Source organism: Panthera tigris, chromosome X (genome assembly GCF_018350195.1).
Source record: "Panthera tigris isolate Pti1 chromosome X, P.tigris_Pti1_mat1.1, whole genome shotgun sequence".
Classification (NCBI taxonomy): Eukaryota; Metazoa; Chordata; class Mammalia; order Carnivora; family Felidae; genus Panthera; species Panthera tigris.
Genome location: NC_056677.1, coordinates 54,461,958 through 54,480,630, shown reverse-complemented (window position 1 = coordinate 54,480,630; position 18,673 = coordinate 54,461,958). Strand labels below are relative to the sequence as shown.

The 18,673-nt window shown below is 37.5% G+C and overlaps 1 protein-coding gene across 1 annotated transcript in view; it reads right to left on the bottom strand.

Moving 5' to 3' along the window:
• AR (androgen receptor) overlaps positions 1-18,673 on the bottom strand; it is a 180,153-nt gene that overhangs the window by 28,664 nt on the left and 132,816 nt on the right. Inside the window, exon 3 of the mRNA XM_042974553.1 lies at positions 8,511-8,627. Within this exon, the coding sequence (XP_042830487.1) occupies positions 8,511-8,627 (117 nt within the window). The remainder of the gene's footprint in view (positions 1-8,510; positions 8,628-18,673) is intronic.

The window sequence follows — 18,673 nt, the reverse complement described above, 5'->3', positions numbered from 1 at the left end:
CACAAACTGTGAGATCATGATCTGAGCCGAAGTCAGATGCTCAACCAACTGAGCAGTTGGCTATCTTCTTAAATCAAAAGTAAAATGTTTTCAAACAAGCAGTTATTTTATTTCAAATATTTTTTTTCTGAATTGTTTTATTTAGAAAATACTTGCCTTTGTATATACGACCTATTGTGAGCTGTGTACTCTTAGCTTTCTGCCTACGGCCTTCAGAAAATAATTATGACATCATTTTACTCTCTCAAGAGCAACTGATGGATTTTAGAGCACTTACAGCAAAAGTAAACAACAATAAAATCTTTCTGCTCCTATTACACTTTAAAAACTCAAGGATTTTAAATAGAAAATTTACAAGTAAGATACTCATTGAAGTACCAGATATGGGTAATCATCAATTTTGATGACTAGAAAAAAATTATTTACCAAGACAGACTACAACATGTATGTGATGTCCCAGATAATTCAGTTGGAAGGAATTATGAGATACAGTTTCTGGTTTCTCCACATACAAGTTTGCTTGAGAGCTATAATTAGAGAGAAGTATAACATTTTTCCTCCAATGTGTCACCAAGTATTTATGTAATCAACCAGAGGATGGCAATCTAGACCATGGAGAACAGATTTCAAGAGTTGATTCAAAGGTAATACAGAGACCAGAGAACCAAGGAACCAGTACCAAAGGCTACATTGTAATAGTAAAGAGTAGGCCCCAGTGGTGACTGGGAGCACACAGGCCAATTATTATCCAAAATAGGGGTGGAAGGTACAGTGATATATGTTGTGTTCCTACAATGTTTCTTTATAAACTTACAACATTTATGTAAGGAAGATTGTATTATTCCCATACTACAGCTGGGGAACTTAGGCTCAGATATCTAATGATTTCTCAAAGGTCATTAAGATAGTAGGTGGAAGAGCCAGGACTAGAAATGAGGCCTGTCTGTACTGAGTGCATTACACTATTTCCACTATACCACAGGACTTCTTAAATCCAAAAACATAAAAGAAAGAAAAAGAGGTTGTAAGTGCTGAGTCACATGTGCACACTGATATCAAAGTTCATGGGGCAATTCTGCTCCTCAGTTATGCAGATCTGTAGGAGCACTCAGGTATCTGAGAATCGTGTGTAGGAGTAGCATTGAGACTTACCACTTGCATCTCCAAGCTGAAGATTTTTAGGGCTTTAATTAGAGTCAAAGGAGAAGGGAGAAAATCCCAGTAACTGAGTTACAAATTATTGATTTTTTATGATACTCTGTTGCCTGATGAAAAAGAGGTAGAGGGCATTCAATCACTGGATGGGAAGTGGGACCCAAATTCTACAAATCTGTGATTTATAGGCTTCTTACTTTAGCAAAAAGGTTATATGGTAGCACCTCAATGAGGTTCTGGATAGATGTTGAAAGGCTGGTTAAAAAGTGCACAAAAGGATTAGTAACCTTTTTAGGGAAGAATATTTGGATATCCAAAATATTTACTTGATTATTCTATATGATGTTGGAAGTAATTATATTTCTCAGAAATAACTGGTCTAGCATGTTTCTTGAGTCAGGAAGCTGTACTTGTGGCCATTAGATGAATTCGACAATAATGCTGTATGTATGTATATGTATAATAATGTATAACAATGTATGCTTTATGTATGTATGCTTTATGTATAATAATGTTTTATGCATGAAAAGAATATTGCAGACCCAACATGGTTTACTTTAGTGGTTTTAGTGGCCTCTGGTAATACTCTTGAGATGTGGTGAGGATGGTCTACTCTTGGTCATGAAGCCATTCTTGATTGATTCTCCTGGTGAACAATGGCATACATATCTACAAAATAGAAGACTTGGGCTAAGGGTGTTGTCTGCCTATAGGATAAATTATTTATCTATACCCAAGTTTTCCAAAGTGTATTCCATTAAACAGTGGTTTTGTAGGATATTAACAGGTGTTATATGAGAAAAAAAAAGTGTTTCTGTGGTTGAATTAAACTAGGAATCCTGAATTACCAAGCTCCTCAGGTTACTTTATTGCAGTACTTGCCAAGGTCTGTGTTATGCTAAAATATACTATAAATTTTCCTGAGCAGGACCATAATATGTAGGTTTGTATAAATTATTTGACCTTAAGAATCATTTTTCATGGACCATGTCATTGAACCCATGCCAGGAAACACTTGCCTAGACCAAGGCAAGAAGTTTGTATAAGGGAAGGACTTATGTACATGGTCAGTACTTGCAGGTATCAAACCAAATGGAGGCAACTAACCCAGGAACCAAGGCTGCAATCCTAGCTGTTTAGCAAAATTTGCTGCTAGACTTTTTTTTTTCTTTCTCTACCTGGTCTACTGTGTATTTCTATAAAGTTTAAGTCATGACCTATATACCACACTTCCAATCCAGTAATTGTCTTTAAAAAGCAAACATACAAAGTCAGTCAGAGAAAGACAAATGCCATATGATTTCACTCATATGTGGAATTTAAGAAACAAAGCAGATGAACATAGGGGAAGGGAAGGAAAAATGAAATAAGTTAAAAACAGAGAAGGAGGGGGGCGCCTGGGTGGCTTGGTCGGTTAAGCGTCTGACTTCGGCTCAGGTCATGATCTCACGGTCCGTGAGTTCGAGCCCCGCATCGGGCTCTGTGCTGACAGCTCAGAGCCTGGAGCCTGTTTCAGATTCTGTGTCTCCCTCTCTCTCTGCCCCTCCCCTGTTCATGCTCTGTCTCTCTCGGTCTCAAAAATAAATAAACGTTAAAAAACAAACAAACAAACAAACAGAGAAGGAGGCAAATCATAAGAGAATCCTAACTATAGAAAACAAACTGAGGGTTGCTGGAGGGGAGGTGGGTGGGGGAGGGGTTAAATGGGTGATGAACATTAAGGAGGGCACGTGTTGGGATGAGCACTGGGTGTTATATGTAAGTGATGAATCACTAAATTCTACTCCTGAAACCAATACTACACTATGTTAACTAACTTCAATTAAATAAAATCTTGGAAGGAAAAAAAACCCATACAGACACACAAAATGATACATGAGTAGGTCTATCCCATGTCATAGATCTTCAGCTTCCTAAACTTCAAATCTTTTAGCATAATAATGGAGCCCATTTTCGATGTGGTTTTAGTTTACCATCCCCATTTCCCCAGATCTGGCCATTTTAAACTACTTACTATTCCTCAAACTCTCAATGTGCTTTTCTTATGTCTCTGTGCCTTTATTCAAACTGTGTGCTTTGCCTTGAATTCCCCTTCCCTTCTGTCTCATCCAACTTCTTCCTAGTAATTTCTTCTTATCCTTTAGGATGTATTATCACCGTTTGTCTCCCTTTATTTAAATTTTTGAGGTCAGAGATTTGCTCCTCAAAATATCTACCATAGTGTCTGGCACAGAGTGGGCACTCAATAAGTATTTGCCAAATGGGGGCACCTGGGTGGCACAGTCGGTTAAGCATCTGACTCTTGATTTTGGCTCAGGTAATGATCTCTCGGTTCGTGAGCTCAAGCCCCATGTCTGGCCCTGCACTGTGAGGAACCTGCTTGGAATTCTCTCTCTCTCCCTCTCTCTGTCCCTCTCCCCCACTCATGCATGCTCATGTACATGGTCACTCTCACTGTTTCTCTCTCTCTCAACAATAAATAAATAATCTTAAAAAATAGTTTCCAAATGGATAAATAGATGAGTGAATTGATGGAAAGATGAAAGGACTAGCTAGTTGGCTATTTGGAAGGATGAACAGATAAATAGATGGATGAATAAATGCTGTGAAACTTGTCTTCCAAAGACCCATGCCATGAATAGTGTTTCATCACTGGAATCACTCTCTTGCATCCAGAACATGTGATCCAGAAGCAGCAATTCAGGGCTGCTCTTGAGCATAGAGAATGACAAAAGAGCTGTCATCAAGACTGTCTTCAACACTGGAAACCACAAAGATGTTCATAGTGTACATGATGACATCAGATCATAGCCATGGGCTCCCTGAGCCATTTTTTCAACTAGAGAATCCTGGAGGTTGTTTAAAACCTGCAGAAATGCTAACAGTTTTGAGTCTCAGATGTAAAGTTCAGTCTTCTAGTAGGAAAGAGACTTCTCAAATATGCTAAAGTAACCTCTGAAGAAAATGTTGAACACTTTAGATTCTCACATGTTCCAGGTTTATTTTCCTCTTCTGGGTTTGGCTGCTACATGATATTCCTGAAAGGCCCACCATCTTCCATGGTCCAGGAAAAGAGGGAGTAAGCAGGTGCCAATGTCATTTATTAAAAACTGAGGACTCAAGAGTTGCAAAATGCAAAAAGAAAAATGTTTGGGGAGGAATAGGAGGTTTCAGTGAGAAGGAGGGGAGGGTTAGGAGATAAGATGGCAAGTCAGGGCAATTCTTTCTTTCTCATTACACCTTGGAAACTCTAAGTATATCCTTGGGAAGTATAGACAAAAGTGAGAGATGGCTGTGCACTTACTCTAATTATGGGCTGTGAAAAACCCACAGCTAATTCATCAGAGAGAAGGTCCTTTTCTGGAAAGTTATATTTATAAATATTTTCTTAGGCTAAAAGTAGGCAAGAGGTTTAGATTCTTGAAGCAGTTAGCAAAGTGCACTTTTCCAAAAGCAGCAATAAATGAACCAGGTTCAAAGAAAGGCCTATTCTAGTTGTTAATGGGCAGTTAGTTAATAGCCTGAAGGCAGTCTTTAAGAGATCCACCCTGAGAATCCAACCACCCTTGGAAACACCAAGAAATACCAAAAGCTGCTAAAAAAAAAGGAGCAGTGAACATGTAGATAGGCCTAGAAGCAAAAAGGAAAAAACTATGTGCTTTAAGTATCTCTGAGTTATGGAGATCCCATCACCAAACAGTAGATGAACACTACAGAGAAAGTCAGTTAGTGATCTTGAGGCCTCAAGACCAAGCAAGCATCAGCTGTAGTGTGCCAGCTTCTCTAAGATACAAGGATAACCCTTCTGTCCTCCACTCCTTCAATAATCTGTATATCCAGTATATTTTTGGACACATAATATACCTTACTTAGGTGTAATCTGAGGTAGCTAAAATTACTATTCAAGTCAAAATACTCAAGTTTAAACTATCTATACTTCTAAGGGCAATGGATACATAATCCACAAAAAGGCTAATAAGCTTTCTCTATGACTTTAGACATAGAATCACAAAATGGTAGTGCCATACAGGTCTTTGGTAAATCTCATTATCTCAATTTTATGATAGGAAAATTGAGTCTCAGAGGGGAGAAGGGACTGCCCAAGGCCATACTCCTAGTTCCCATTTCTGGCTACCATTTTGAGTTTACTGATGGGAAGAATAAAACAAAGTTATATGAATTTTCCTTCAATGTGATAAGAATGTCTATGCCAAAGCCAAATCTTATGAGAAGGGAAGTCTATTGCTAAAGTATTTAAAGAGCCACTCTGCATTTATGCTTTCTATAGTTTTTCCATTGTTTTGAGTAAAGATGTACTGTACACTGAATTTGCAAGTTAACCATAAACTTGAGAAGGGTTTGCAGCAGAGAATCAGGGAACATGGAAATAACTTTAGCAAAATGGAAAGGTTTGTTTTTCAAACAATGGTGTTTAAGTGGGTGAACACTTGGGATGTTACTGGCATGGTATTTGAATATATGATTCCTTATTTACTAGGATTGGCTTCCAAACAGGATTTTGATGGTACTTTTAGTTTGAGATGGTAAGAAGTTATTTCTGGTGATGTTCTGCCTGTTGTAATTGTTACATATTATAGGGCATGACAAGTAATTCAGGGTAAAAGCCAACTGGTAATTGCTTTAAACAGCTTACCATCTAAATTACTAGTGACCTCACTGTCATAGTAAGCCCTCACATTTGTCTAGCATGTTGTCATTTACCAAAGATGTTCACAGTCATCATGACTCTGTGAGTGGTATCTCTAAATTACAGATGAAGAAACTGAGGCCTAAAGGAAGCACTGTAAATAATGGAGCTGGGCCTTTAATTTAGGTCTGCCTGACTCCAAAGGTAAGACCATTTACACAATATCAAGAATCCTTGTATCTTGTAGACATTTCTTCAAGTTTGCCAGCCTGCACTCTGTTGCTTAGTATGGTGCTTCTAAATATCATAGAAATTGAACTGAAATGAAAGTCATTCACAGTACCTCTCATCTTCTTTTCATTGTGCTGACCAAGCCCATACAAATTTGAGCACACTATCCAATAAATCAATTTGAAAACTTACTGTACCACTCTCTCCATGAAATTTACAGATTTATGCCTGACTGATATATGAAGAAGTGAAATTATCTGGTATACAAAGACTCCTTTTCTTTTTTTTTTTTTGTACGTGTATGTCCATAGCATTTTTATTTGTAATGGGGAGAAAAAACAATGGAAACAAGTAACATATCCATCAATATGTGAACGAATAATTTACAGTATATCCATACTATGGATATACTACTCAGCAGTATCAAGGAATAAATTATTGATATATACAACAATGTGAATTTACCTCAAAATAGTTATGCTGATTAAATAAACTAGACAGCAGAAGTCATACTGTGTGTTTGTATTTATATAAAATTGTAGAAAAAAAACAAACAGAACTCCAGTGACAGAAATCAGATCAGTTGTCTAGAGGTGGGGTTGGGAAGCAGGGAAGGAAGAGAGAGAAACGAGTTAAAAAGAGGCATAAAACCATTTTGGAGGGTGATAGATATGTTCATTATCTTGACTGGAAGGTGTACAGATATGTCAAACTTATCAAATTGTACACTTTAAATATAGGAGTTTATCAGATGCACAGACTCCTTTTCAAAAAGGGTTCACTATAATCATGTCACAGACTACTTTATAATGGAGGATGTTGGCTGAAACATGAAACTAATTTTAAGATTTGGACCCAAATTTTATGAGAACTTTTGTTACCATTAACTTCACCTGCATCAAAGCAGGCTTGCAATTCATATTATCAGATTGAAAAACAAGAGGTTCTCTACCTGGGAGTCCCTATCTCTTACACACAATGCGCAGAGGGCTAAATACTGAGAGATGACTGCATTAGGGGTTGTAACATTCATATGAAGAAAAATTCCCCTTATCAGTCCCTTTGTCATCTTTCCTGGCTTTCCTTCTGCATTTCTCCACCCCAGTCCTGCCTCTTCTTCCCCACCATAGACACAATTGTAGGATTTCTCTGGAGTATAATAAGCAAACAAGAACAAGGTTGGTCTTTCTCAGATATTTGAGTCTCATTTGATGTGGCTGCCTGGAAAATTACTCACAGAGCATCTGCTTGCCATGTCTGGGAGCACTAGCCACTATTTGAGATGGTTCTGTTACAACTATTTCAAATGGAACCTGAGTTATTTGTAGGACTTTTGTCTGTGTAAAGACTATTATTGGCCTGTAAAGGAGGGGAGGATACAGCTATCAATATGAAGACCCACACATAGAGAACAAGTTGGTTTATATAAAAACGTACATGGATAGAAGTATTGAGCACCTCACAGAAAGCCAGAGATGGACAAGTGCACTAAATTAGCTTTGAGAGGGGGAGGGGAAATGGCAGGATTCTAGGATCTTGGATTTTCCAAGCTGATAATGAGTAATCAGGTAGGAGGCTACAGTTGCAGGCATTCAGAAATGAGCTTGCTTTTCTTCAAGTCCCATTTCCAAATCAAAGTAGACTAATGAGCTTGCTTTTCTCATGAAAGGTGCTTCATTTTGGAAGCAGCAGGCAACAGAGAGTACCATGCCACTGTGCGGGTATATACATGAAGAAATGATGAATTTGGAGGGGGAAATATAAGTGTAAGCCAAGACTTTCTGGAATGGTGACAGTGCTCACAGTAGACACAGACTAGGGGACAGAGAGCCTTATGATGAAGGGCTGCCCTTGAAAAAGCTGCATCTTCCTTCTGTAAAGCTACAGTGTTATTGAAAAAATTATTTTGGAAATTATCAATAGATTTGCAAAGAAAAGGAAATGATTAAAAGGCCTGCTCAACCCTTGGACATATGGGATAGAAAACTGGCTCTGCTTGGCATTCTAGTCATAGGCTCCAAAGAGAAGCAGCTTCTCATTCCAGATGGCCAGCCCTACAATATAGGAGTAGTTAGTTGAGGATATTCCTGGTTGTTCAGGGCCAGCCTGTGCCTGGGTCATCCTGCACCTGTGACTATTCTCAATTCCATAGTTCTCTCATCCTAGCCATCATTCAATAACACAAGGCCAGTATCACTGTGTCTTCTGACTCCACACTCACTCGTTCCCTGATGGGTCTTGATCCCTGCTTCACATCTTCTGCTCCTATGCTAAGCCCTAGAGTGGGGTGTGACATCATTAAGGATAAAGAAAGGCACTAGCTGGCTGATAGCCACATTGGATATGAAGGGGTCAGCCTGTATCTAGAGTATGGCTGGCCACCTAGGAAGCACCAAAGAGGAAAATCTGGTTCAAAGCGAGAACAAGAGAATGAGGGAAGGAAAGGGAGAAAGACAAAGAGAGAAAAGTATCATACCTCCCAGAGTCATTCCTGCCTCATAGCATTTCCGTAGGCGACAAGATGGACAATTTTTCCTTCGGAATTTATCGATGGTGCAATCATTTCTGCTGGCACACAGGTACTTCTGTTTCCCTAGGAGAACAAACAGAAGAGTAGACACCCTATTAATGCATTTCCAGAGTCTCTCTCCTTTGGTATTTCTAGGCAGAAAAGACATAAAGATAACCCTGCCAGATAAGAGAGGTGGACAGAGAATGGCCCTAAAGAATTTGATCACACAGAATTACACAGGCTAGTTTAATTATATGCTATATTGTTTGGTTTTCATAGGAGTTTTTAATCAATATGAACAATTGAGGTCCTGTTGATACTTCCCTTCATGATAAGAACTACGTAACATTTTTTTAAAATAAGACATTATTCCTTTATTGAAAGCCACGAACACCCATGGGAAAATGATCAATGGCAGAAATTACCACTCCTTTAGCATGGCACAGCAGAGACTTGGGCTTAGGCAATGTTTCTTCCTCCTGACCCCTGTATTCATGCAAAGGATCATACTCAAGCTAACAGAATGCTTATTTTTCATAATTAAAAAAAACAGGTAAAACTTCTATGAGAAAGAACTCCATGATATTTCTACTTGTTTTTAAATTGCTAGCTATCATATCCCCAATCCTGCAGGTTATAAAAACCAAACAGAGATAAAGCTCACTGCCTGTGAAGTGAATCACACCAGGCGAAGGGAAGTCTTCTGAAGCCAGTGGGGGGGGGGGGAGGATTGCTGTCATGTACACCTGGAGCTGTCACAGATACACAGAAACATATACATGTGTTCAGACTCAGAGATCTTCAGGATCACAGCCACTCAGATAAAGACATGGAGGTCCATTAAAAAATACATATTTTACTCAACATTTTGCCTCCTTGCTCCTAACATAGGCCTGGCATACAGTAGGCCCTCAAATAAATACTGACTGAATGAATACACAAATGGTGATCCACAGGTATACAGAGTAGCCAGCATAAACAGACAGACATACATATCCTGCTGCTCTGAAACATGCAAGACTTCTTTATGCAAGTCCTTCTCATTTACTGCTGTGCTTTAGTTTATGTGAGAGACTGTGATGTTAGGGAGGCTTCTTTTAGCAGAGGAGGCATATTTGTGGTAGGGAAAAAGAAGAAAAATTGAAGAGCAATTGCTATTTGATAGCGGGAGAAAAACACATAAATTTAGCTATACCTTGGCTTTTCCCTTCCTTTTCAGCATAAAATGTATATATCAGGCATAGAAAACACTGTATTATAGTAGGTTATTTTATGTAGGAGACTCACTAGTAGCCAGGTCAGCAAAATCTGCCTCTTCCTTCCTTCCTTCCTTCCTTCCTTCCTTCCTTCCTTCCTTCCTTCTTTCCTTCCTCTCCACCCTGTTACTCTCTCATTCCCTTCCCCTTGTTAAAGGACTCCAAATGTTGGGCTCGAAGGCACTATTAAAAACTACTCCAGTATAACCCTTTCATTCCAAGGATGAGTTCTGGGAATGTGACTTGCCTGAAGAATACTCAACTGGAGACCTATGAAGGAAGAATATTACTACTTAATAGGCACCTGCTATGAACCAAGCCTATGCTGGCAAGTTTGCATATGTCATTTATTTTTTAAATGTTTTATTTTTGAGAGAGAGAAAGGCAGAGTGTGAACAGGAGAGAGAGAGAGAGAGAGAGAGAGAGAGAGAGAGAGAGAGAGACATAGAATCCAAAGCAGACTCCAGGCTCTGAGCTGTCAGCACAGAGCCCAATGCAGGCCTTGAACCACAAACTGCAAGATCATGACCTGAGCCGAAGTTGGGCGCTTAACCCACTGAGCTACCCAGGTGACCCTACATATCCCATTTAAATGAATAATCTCAGCAGTTCTTTGACATAGGTACTATCATTACTTTTACTTAACAGATGAGAAAACTAAGGCCTCTAAACAAGTACTCTTTCTACCATTTGTATTAACAGAACACATAATTTACTAACAGCTTTTTTCTGCTGCAAACTGCAGATTCTTATTTGTGCACAGAAAGGATGTTGCTGTGAGTGCCATTCAGTCATTGAGTATCAACTCCTAGAGGGGAGGCCCTGTATCCAATTCCAGTGGGTTCACTTCCAGTGCCATGGATGTTCTAGAATGGGGACATCCCCAGTTTTTGGTGCAGCTGCAATCCCGGTACTAGTTTGTCACATTAATTAGTAAAAATAGGGTCAAGTTATGAATACTTCTTTGAGGAATCTCTTCTTCCACAGGAAACTACTAGCTCCTGAACCCAAGTTTGCAAAGGAATGGTTACAGAGCCAAAGGATTAGGGCTCCCAGAGGAGTTCTAGATTCTGCTGCTAAAAGTAAACCATCCTGTGAATGAGGAAGATTACAGTGGAAAAAGTATGAATTTTTTTTTTCAATTTGAAACTCAGATCATCTCCCTAGCTATGGTTCATATTTTGTCCCAGAATGTCTCCTGGCCTAAAACACAGATATCCTTTATAATTTACCTGGGAATAAGTGCAAAGCCCAGTACAACCAATGCAATTGTGTATTAATTTAACATATATTGAGCATTTATTATGAGCCAGACACTGTACTCACTTTTGAGGTTACAGAGGAAAATCTCTGCTGAACAAAAATGTTTAAGTCCCAGATAACAGAGAAAGCACTAGGCTGGAAGTCATGAGATTTGAATCCTTGTTCAGTTTTATTACTAACTAACTATATGACCTTGCACAAGTCCTTTAGCCTCTCAGCTCCATTCATAATGTGATAAGTTGAACTGGAAAATCACTAAAATCTCTTCCAGCTCAAGGAGTCTTTTTTATTTTATTTTATTTTATTTTATTTTATTTTATTTTATTTTATTTTATTACTTTATTTTAATTTAATTCAAGTATAGTTCACATACAGTGTTACATTAGTTTCAGGTGTACAATAATACAGTAATTCAAGAATTCCATATCCAGCTCAAGGAGTCTTAAAAGATATCTGGATTTTATCCATAACATATTTGTAGAGTCTTTTATATAAACGTTACAAGTATTAACAATAAGCAAGAAATTAACCAAAATAATTACCTCTTCACCCTCAACTCCCTCCTTTTAGGATAGTAACTTGCTGTAACATTACCTTTTATATCTACAGTCATTTGATCTTTTCTCTTTGTTTTCTACAGCCCTTCAAAAAATCAAGGCAATTAACACAGTATTAGGCACTGCTATTGCAAGCCATATGCAACATATGTATAAACAACATTCTTACACATATGTGTGTACTCATGCATGTGTGAATGAATGTGTGTGTGTAAACCCACAATAAGGTGTAATCTTTGTGTATATGTGTGTGTGAACATATAAAGTATACAACATATTAAATCATATAAATGCATACATATGAAATATGTGTTTCTTTGAAGCAGAATAGTGACTCTAAAGTTTTAAATGATACTTAATGGTAACACAAGTGGTGAAGGTTCCCAAATATGGATATGGAAGGATTCTCCTAAAAATGGAACTGTAACTCATTTGTACAGTTTGGATTAGGAACAAAAATGGGATGGAAAAACCTCTCAAAGTTGTTTCCAATCTACTTCTCCTGCCTGAATTACCAACTTCCTCAAATGATAGCAGAACCAATGTATAATCACTGGGTTGCTATTACTTCTTTCCTATTTATCTTACTTTTCCAATATGGCTGAATTTTTCAGGGTTCTTAATAATAACAGTGAATTAAAATACAGTATGCAATAACATGTGTATTATACATATTTATTTATATATAATAAATATAAAACATATAATAACATAAAGTGACAATAAATTAAAGCATAATATAAAATATAGTAACATAAGATTAAAAATGTCTACCATTCGATTAGCTTACAAAAGTTAGTAACAATCTTGTACAAAGGAGTATAATAGGGATTATTGTATACATCATTCTATAGATGAATAAAATGATGCTCACTAAGATGAAACTGACCTGCTTGGCATCACAGTTAGTTTGCTCTAAATCACAGACCATGAGGCTATGAATCTTACAGATTGGAGACAATTTTAAATAGTATTTGGTCACAACACACCCACTCCTCTGTACAAGGCTTGAATTCCCTCTGTAATATCCCCGTAAAGATTGCCCCAATGTTTCCTGAATTGAAGCCCATTCCATTTCTGGACTCTGTTATAAGACTTTTCCTTCCAGGACACTCATGATTTATCTCCTTGTAGTTCTGACCCATTGGGTCTAATTGGAACGAACTCATCTTTGGGCTGTAAAGAATATTGGAAGCCTTATAACAAAATGTCCCTATGTGATGCCTGACTCTTCAGTTATGAAAACGGACACAAAGTATTGAAATCTCATGCCCCAAGCCACAGGAAATTGGTGGTAGAGCCAGAGAAAAATCTGGCAACTGCATCCAATGGAGATGTAGTGTGGGTGGGTGTAGCCTCAAGACAGAGCACCTGGGTTTTAGGTATCCTTGTTCATTGTTTAGTAAGTATATGGCCCTATGAATGCCTTCTTGGTATTCAGTTGACAGAAGTGTAAGTGTGATCTGGGTATGCTCCAAGGTGGTCCTAGAAAGTCCTCTATTACCATGCAGTAGCCTAGATGACTGAATAATAAACACAGACAACACAAACTCCTATCCATCTCCTCCTCCTCAGATTCTACAAATATTACACCTAGCTCTCCGAACACCAAGGGTATATCAACAACTAATAATGAGTCTCACAAAAAAATGCCATTGTGAAATTTTTGGCAAAATACAAAAAATCCTCTCTCATGTTGAAGGAGGTTAAGTTCACACTCTGGAATTGCAAACCAGTTGCATATTTAAGTACTTGATAAATCTCCTATTAGAACAGCTGCAAACACTTGACTACTATGAATGGTCACATAATGGGATAGCATGAGGTCTCTGCTTGCCAGCTGGCTCTGAAACCCTTGACTGGCTGATGATGTTCTACATGTTTCTTCATGGTCCTTTTGTTCCATCATAAAGCTTAAGTATGATCCAAAACTCCAGCAAGAACAGAAGTCATGAGACCGCCTTCAGATATTGTCTCCATAGAATTCCCATTTCTATTGTTTTTTGTCATCCTCATAGGTGTTGCCATGCAGTGTGAGTTGAGGTCAATGTTTGATTAGGCCTCTTTCAATTTGTTCATTCTGAAAAATCCTACTTAAATCATATCAGTTAAAGCAGGGGGGGTTATCCATCACCTGAGGTATCATGCAAATGAGAGGATTGAATTGTCATGTTTATTATGAAGCTACAGAAAAGACTTAAGAACACAGGACTACTTATCCTTTATTTATTTATTTTTTACTGTTTTATTTATTTTTGACAGGAGAGAGAGAGAGAGAGAGAGAGAGAGAGAGAATGAGCACGGGAGAGGCAGAGATAGGGAGACAGAATCTGTAGCAGTCTCCAGGCTCTGAGCTGTCAGCACAGAGCCCGATGCAAGGCTCAAACCCATGAACCATGAGATCATGACCTGAGCCAAAGTTAGACACTTAACCGACTGAGCCACCCAGGCACCTCAGGACTACTTATCCTTTATAACTAGAGTGTGAATAAAGGACCTAGATGAACAAAACAAAAAAAAAAATATTGAGGTATGTAAAAGACCTGAATTAAGTGGAAAGATGTACAGTATTCCTGGGTGAGATAATGCAATATTGTAAAGTTATTGATTGGTCCCCTTCCCCCAGTGAAATCTATAAATTTAAAACAATCCAATTTGACAGTAAATTTCATATATTAAAAAATAAAAAAAAATAAAAAAAAAAAATAAAAATAAAAAAACAATCCAAACAAAATCTTGACAAAATAATATCAAAGCTCACCTGAAGTAGTAAAATTTATGATATTTCCAAGATATTTTTGAAAAAAAAAGAGTAATAAGACTTTTCCTATCAGACATTTAAAGTATTATAATGCCACAATAATTAGAGCAGTTTGATAGTGACTCCAGTATGGATTGATCAGTTGAAGAGATCAGAAAAGCCAAAAACAGACTCCATATATGTACTATGTAATTCTAAATCTGTGGAGAAAGGATGATTTATTCACTAACTGGTGTCATAACTGGCTAAACACTTGAAAAAGAGAATAAAGTTAAATTACTAGTTGAAACCAAAGTAAACTCCATAATGATCAAAGATGTCAATGAAAAAAAACAAAAACAAAAATAAAAGGAAATCATTAAAGTATTGTTAGGAAGTATAGGTGATATTTTTTTTTAAGGTAGAAAGGGCTTTTTAAAGAATGACAATAAAGAAAAATAAGTGAACATTTTGATAGACTTAGTTGACTAGAAAACATTTAAACTTTTTAATCAAGCTCAAAGACAACCACAAACTAATGAAAACATATTGGCATCAACTATGGAAAAACAGTGGTCGATTTCCTTGATATACAGAGATGAACAGTGCAGTAGAAAAATGCACAACAAACATGAAAAGTCAATTAAAAGAAGAAATATAAATGATCAACAAAAAATGAAAATTGTTGAATTCAACTTCACTAGAAATCATAGAAATACAAATTAAAGAAGATATCATTTTCATAAGTCAGATTGATAATGATTAAATACGAGTATTGGAAAGAGGTATTGCTGGTAGGAATATAAACTTTTTGAGAGCATTTTACAAAATATCCAAAAAAGTTAAGTACACATAAGCTTTAACCAGTAATTCCACTTCTTGGAATGTTTAATAAGAAAACAATTATGTAAGTACAAAAAAAGAAATACAATATAGCATTATGTAAACAGAGAATATTGGAAAAATTTAAATATCTAACATTAGGGAGATGACAAAATTATTCCATATTTATGCAGGAGAATGCTGTACAGTCATCTTTTTTTTTACTTGGAACTATGTTCACAATATTGTGTTTTGTTAAAACAACAAAAATGGTTACCAAACAACATATTTCATTGAATCCTGCCTTTAATACCTGAGGCTTTATAGCACATCTATTCAAGTTTTTTTTTTAATATTGCAATGAAACTTTTTTACAAGTGAAATAGCACATGGAGGCCCTGATATAGAAAACAAAATTAAACCAAATCTGCCTGAAGTGGGCATAGGAAACTTAGAACTAATCCTGCTACACCTCTCCTTTTCTCCCATTCTCTGCAGCCTTAGCATTGTAGTAGTACACTTTAGAGAAACTCTAGAAGTCCCCAGGGTTATGTGGAAAAGTTGAGACCTAGTGATTTAGTCCAACCCCCATGCTCCTATTTTACAGATTAAGAAATTGAAACTTGGAGAATGGGGGAAAAACTTAAGGTTATAGCATGAGTCAACGTCAAAATAGGGACAAGGATCCTCTCCTTCCTATTCTTAGTCCAGCAGTTTAGTGCTACTTTCATATGAGACAATAAATGTGAAAATAACATAAAAACATAAACATATACAGATCTTATCTATTATTATTATTTAAATAATAAACTCCTTGAATGTCAGAAGAGGCAAGGACCTCTGCAGAGATCATCTAGTCCAACACTCTCATTTTACAGAGATCCAGAAAGCAGAATGGATAAGACCAAGATTAAACAATCAGTCAATTAGTGATGGGATTAAAACTGAAGTCTTGCCTATTATGTTCTCTGCACATTTGCTTTATTATTTCAAAATAATTTTCATATTCATTATCTTGCTGAGCCTTTTGTCAATGGAGGGAGGGTTTAGAACACTATCCTCAATTTATATATGAGGAAATCTGAAATACAGAGTGATTACTGATACCAAAAAATATAGCTCAGTTTCAATACAGAGTGCATATGCTTTCTATTTAACCACTATAACCAAGGAAATATCTTATTTGCCACTATCCTGACTTATGTGCCATGAATGTTCTACATCTACCCATACTGCTTCTTCAAAGTGTGAAAGAGGAGTAACACTTGACTTCCTGAGGGAGAGCAAAGAGAAAAAAACGGGGAGGGGAATCCCACTGTACTTTGGGTACTATTCAAGGTGCCTTCAAAGATGTTACTTATTTTAATTCTTGTCAAAACCCTTTCAGGTAGCTACTATTCCTCATTTGGAATTGAGGAAAATAAGGCTCCGAGGCACTGAATGACTCACCTGCAGTCACCAGCTAGTAAGTGGCAGAAGCAGGATCAGAAATCAAGTCTATGAACTTCGATGTTGATGCTTGACTTTGTCAATGTGATATCTCTTCTCATATGGGCCCTAACACTATGCTTCAAAGACAGAGGCATTGTAGAACAGTAAAAAAGCACAGAGGAGGAAAGAAGACTGAAGGACCAGCCCTTCTGTTTCACTGAATCATTATGTGACCTGGTGTGTTATCTCTATTTCTTTCTTGACCTTGGTTCTCCTACCTTAGGAGGGAATGTGGCAGACACTAAGAAAATAGGAACAACCTAAGGAAGGTGGATTCAGAAGTCTTCAATCCTAAAATTTGTAAGGAACCACAAAAGACCCCGAATAGCCAAAGCAATCCTGAAAAACAAACAAACACACACAAAAAAACTTGAGGCCAGAATGTAATAAGCGACATGGGCCAATCAGAGAAAGACAAATATCATGATTTCACTCACATGTGTAAATTAGGAAACAAAGCAGATGAACATATGGGAAGGAGGGGAAGATACAAGAGTGAAACAAACCACAAGGGACTCTTAATGATAGTGAACAAACTGATGGTTGTGGAGGGAGGTTGGTGGGAGATAGATTAGATGGGTGATGAGTATAAAGTTGGGCAGGCACTGGGGTCTATTTATAAGTGACGAATCACTGAATTCTACTCCTAAAACCAATATTGCACTGTATATTAACCAACTAAAATTAAAAAAAAAGAATTCTTCTATTCATATTGGAATTTCTGATGGGAGTCTCAGAGTTCTCCTGAGTGTGACTCAAGGAGGACTGAAGCCAGTCTGCATTCTTATCTTGTTTTTCCAACTTCAACTCTCTTTACTCTAAGGGCTTCCCCTGAAAATTTAAAACACTACAGAAAAAAGGAGCTAAGTGCCTCTCCTTTGAGTGACCTACATAGACTGGAACAAACCCAAGGCTTGTTTAGGGTCATGCATCCTAAAGATAAAACTTTTTCTGGAGCTAAGACAGCCTAGAACCTCAGGGATAATCACCCAAGGAGTGATTCTATGAAAAGAATTCCAAGCACTGTTGATTCCTAGAATTTTTCCCCAAGATACTGCTTTTGGGCCTGTGGAAAAGGCTAGATGATACCAGGCACATAGTTTGTTCCCTGCCAAAAAGAAAGTCTTCTGTGAAAACGACTTAAACAGTAGCAGAGTCCCTGTGATTCCAAGAATGTGACCATTTCCCCACCTGTCCTACCCACCCAGAAACACAGGTTTCAGTTAACCCAGTACCATGGATGGGCCCTCAGCTAATGCTTTACAGGGAACCTCCTTAGGAGTGTTTATAAAACTATGATAATTCTTATTTATTTTGACCTAATGGTTAACTTTAATGAGAAGGGACAGGAATTGAGCCCATATTCCTCTTCTTTGCTTTCAATACCTTCCACAATCTGGCCCAAGTTCCATAAAATGGAAGTGTAAAGACCACTGGCTGGACTGGCAGTCAGAAGAGCAGGTGTCAAGTCCCAGCTCCAATTGCCCTCAGCATCTCTGGACTTTGATTCCTCATATAAAAAATGAGGATAAACATAATGGCATTGTCTACTTCATAAAGTTATACAAAACAAATGGTACAGAATGCATGTGTGTTTTGTGAAAGGGATAATGTTAGACACGTTAGAAGAGTTATAGGTAATGTTACTGAGCTTATTTTGTCTTCTATTTCCCTCCATCAATGACCATCTTCTGACCATGCTGCTCTCCTCAATAAACATTCCATCTTCTTCCTGCTCCTAATAAACACACACACACACACACACACACACACACACACACACACACACTTCTCTGCTAAAACAGACACTTCAGTGTTCAGTTCCAATCCATCTTCCCTAGCCACTGCCATTCACATGGGCCTCCTGCTTCAAGAGGACAGGAAGTAGAAGAAGGTAGAACTGACAAGTTAGATGGTGGCTAAATCATGAATAGCCTGAATTCCATGCTATGCAGTTTAAATTTTAACATACAGAATTATTTGAATCTATCCTCTGAG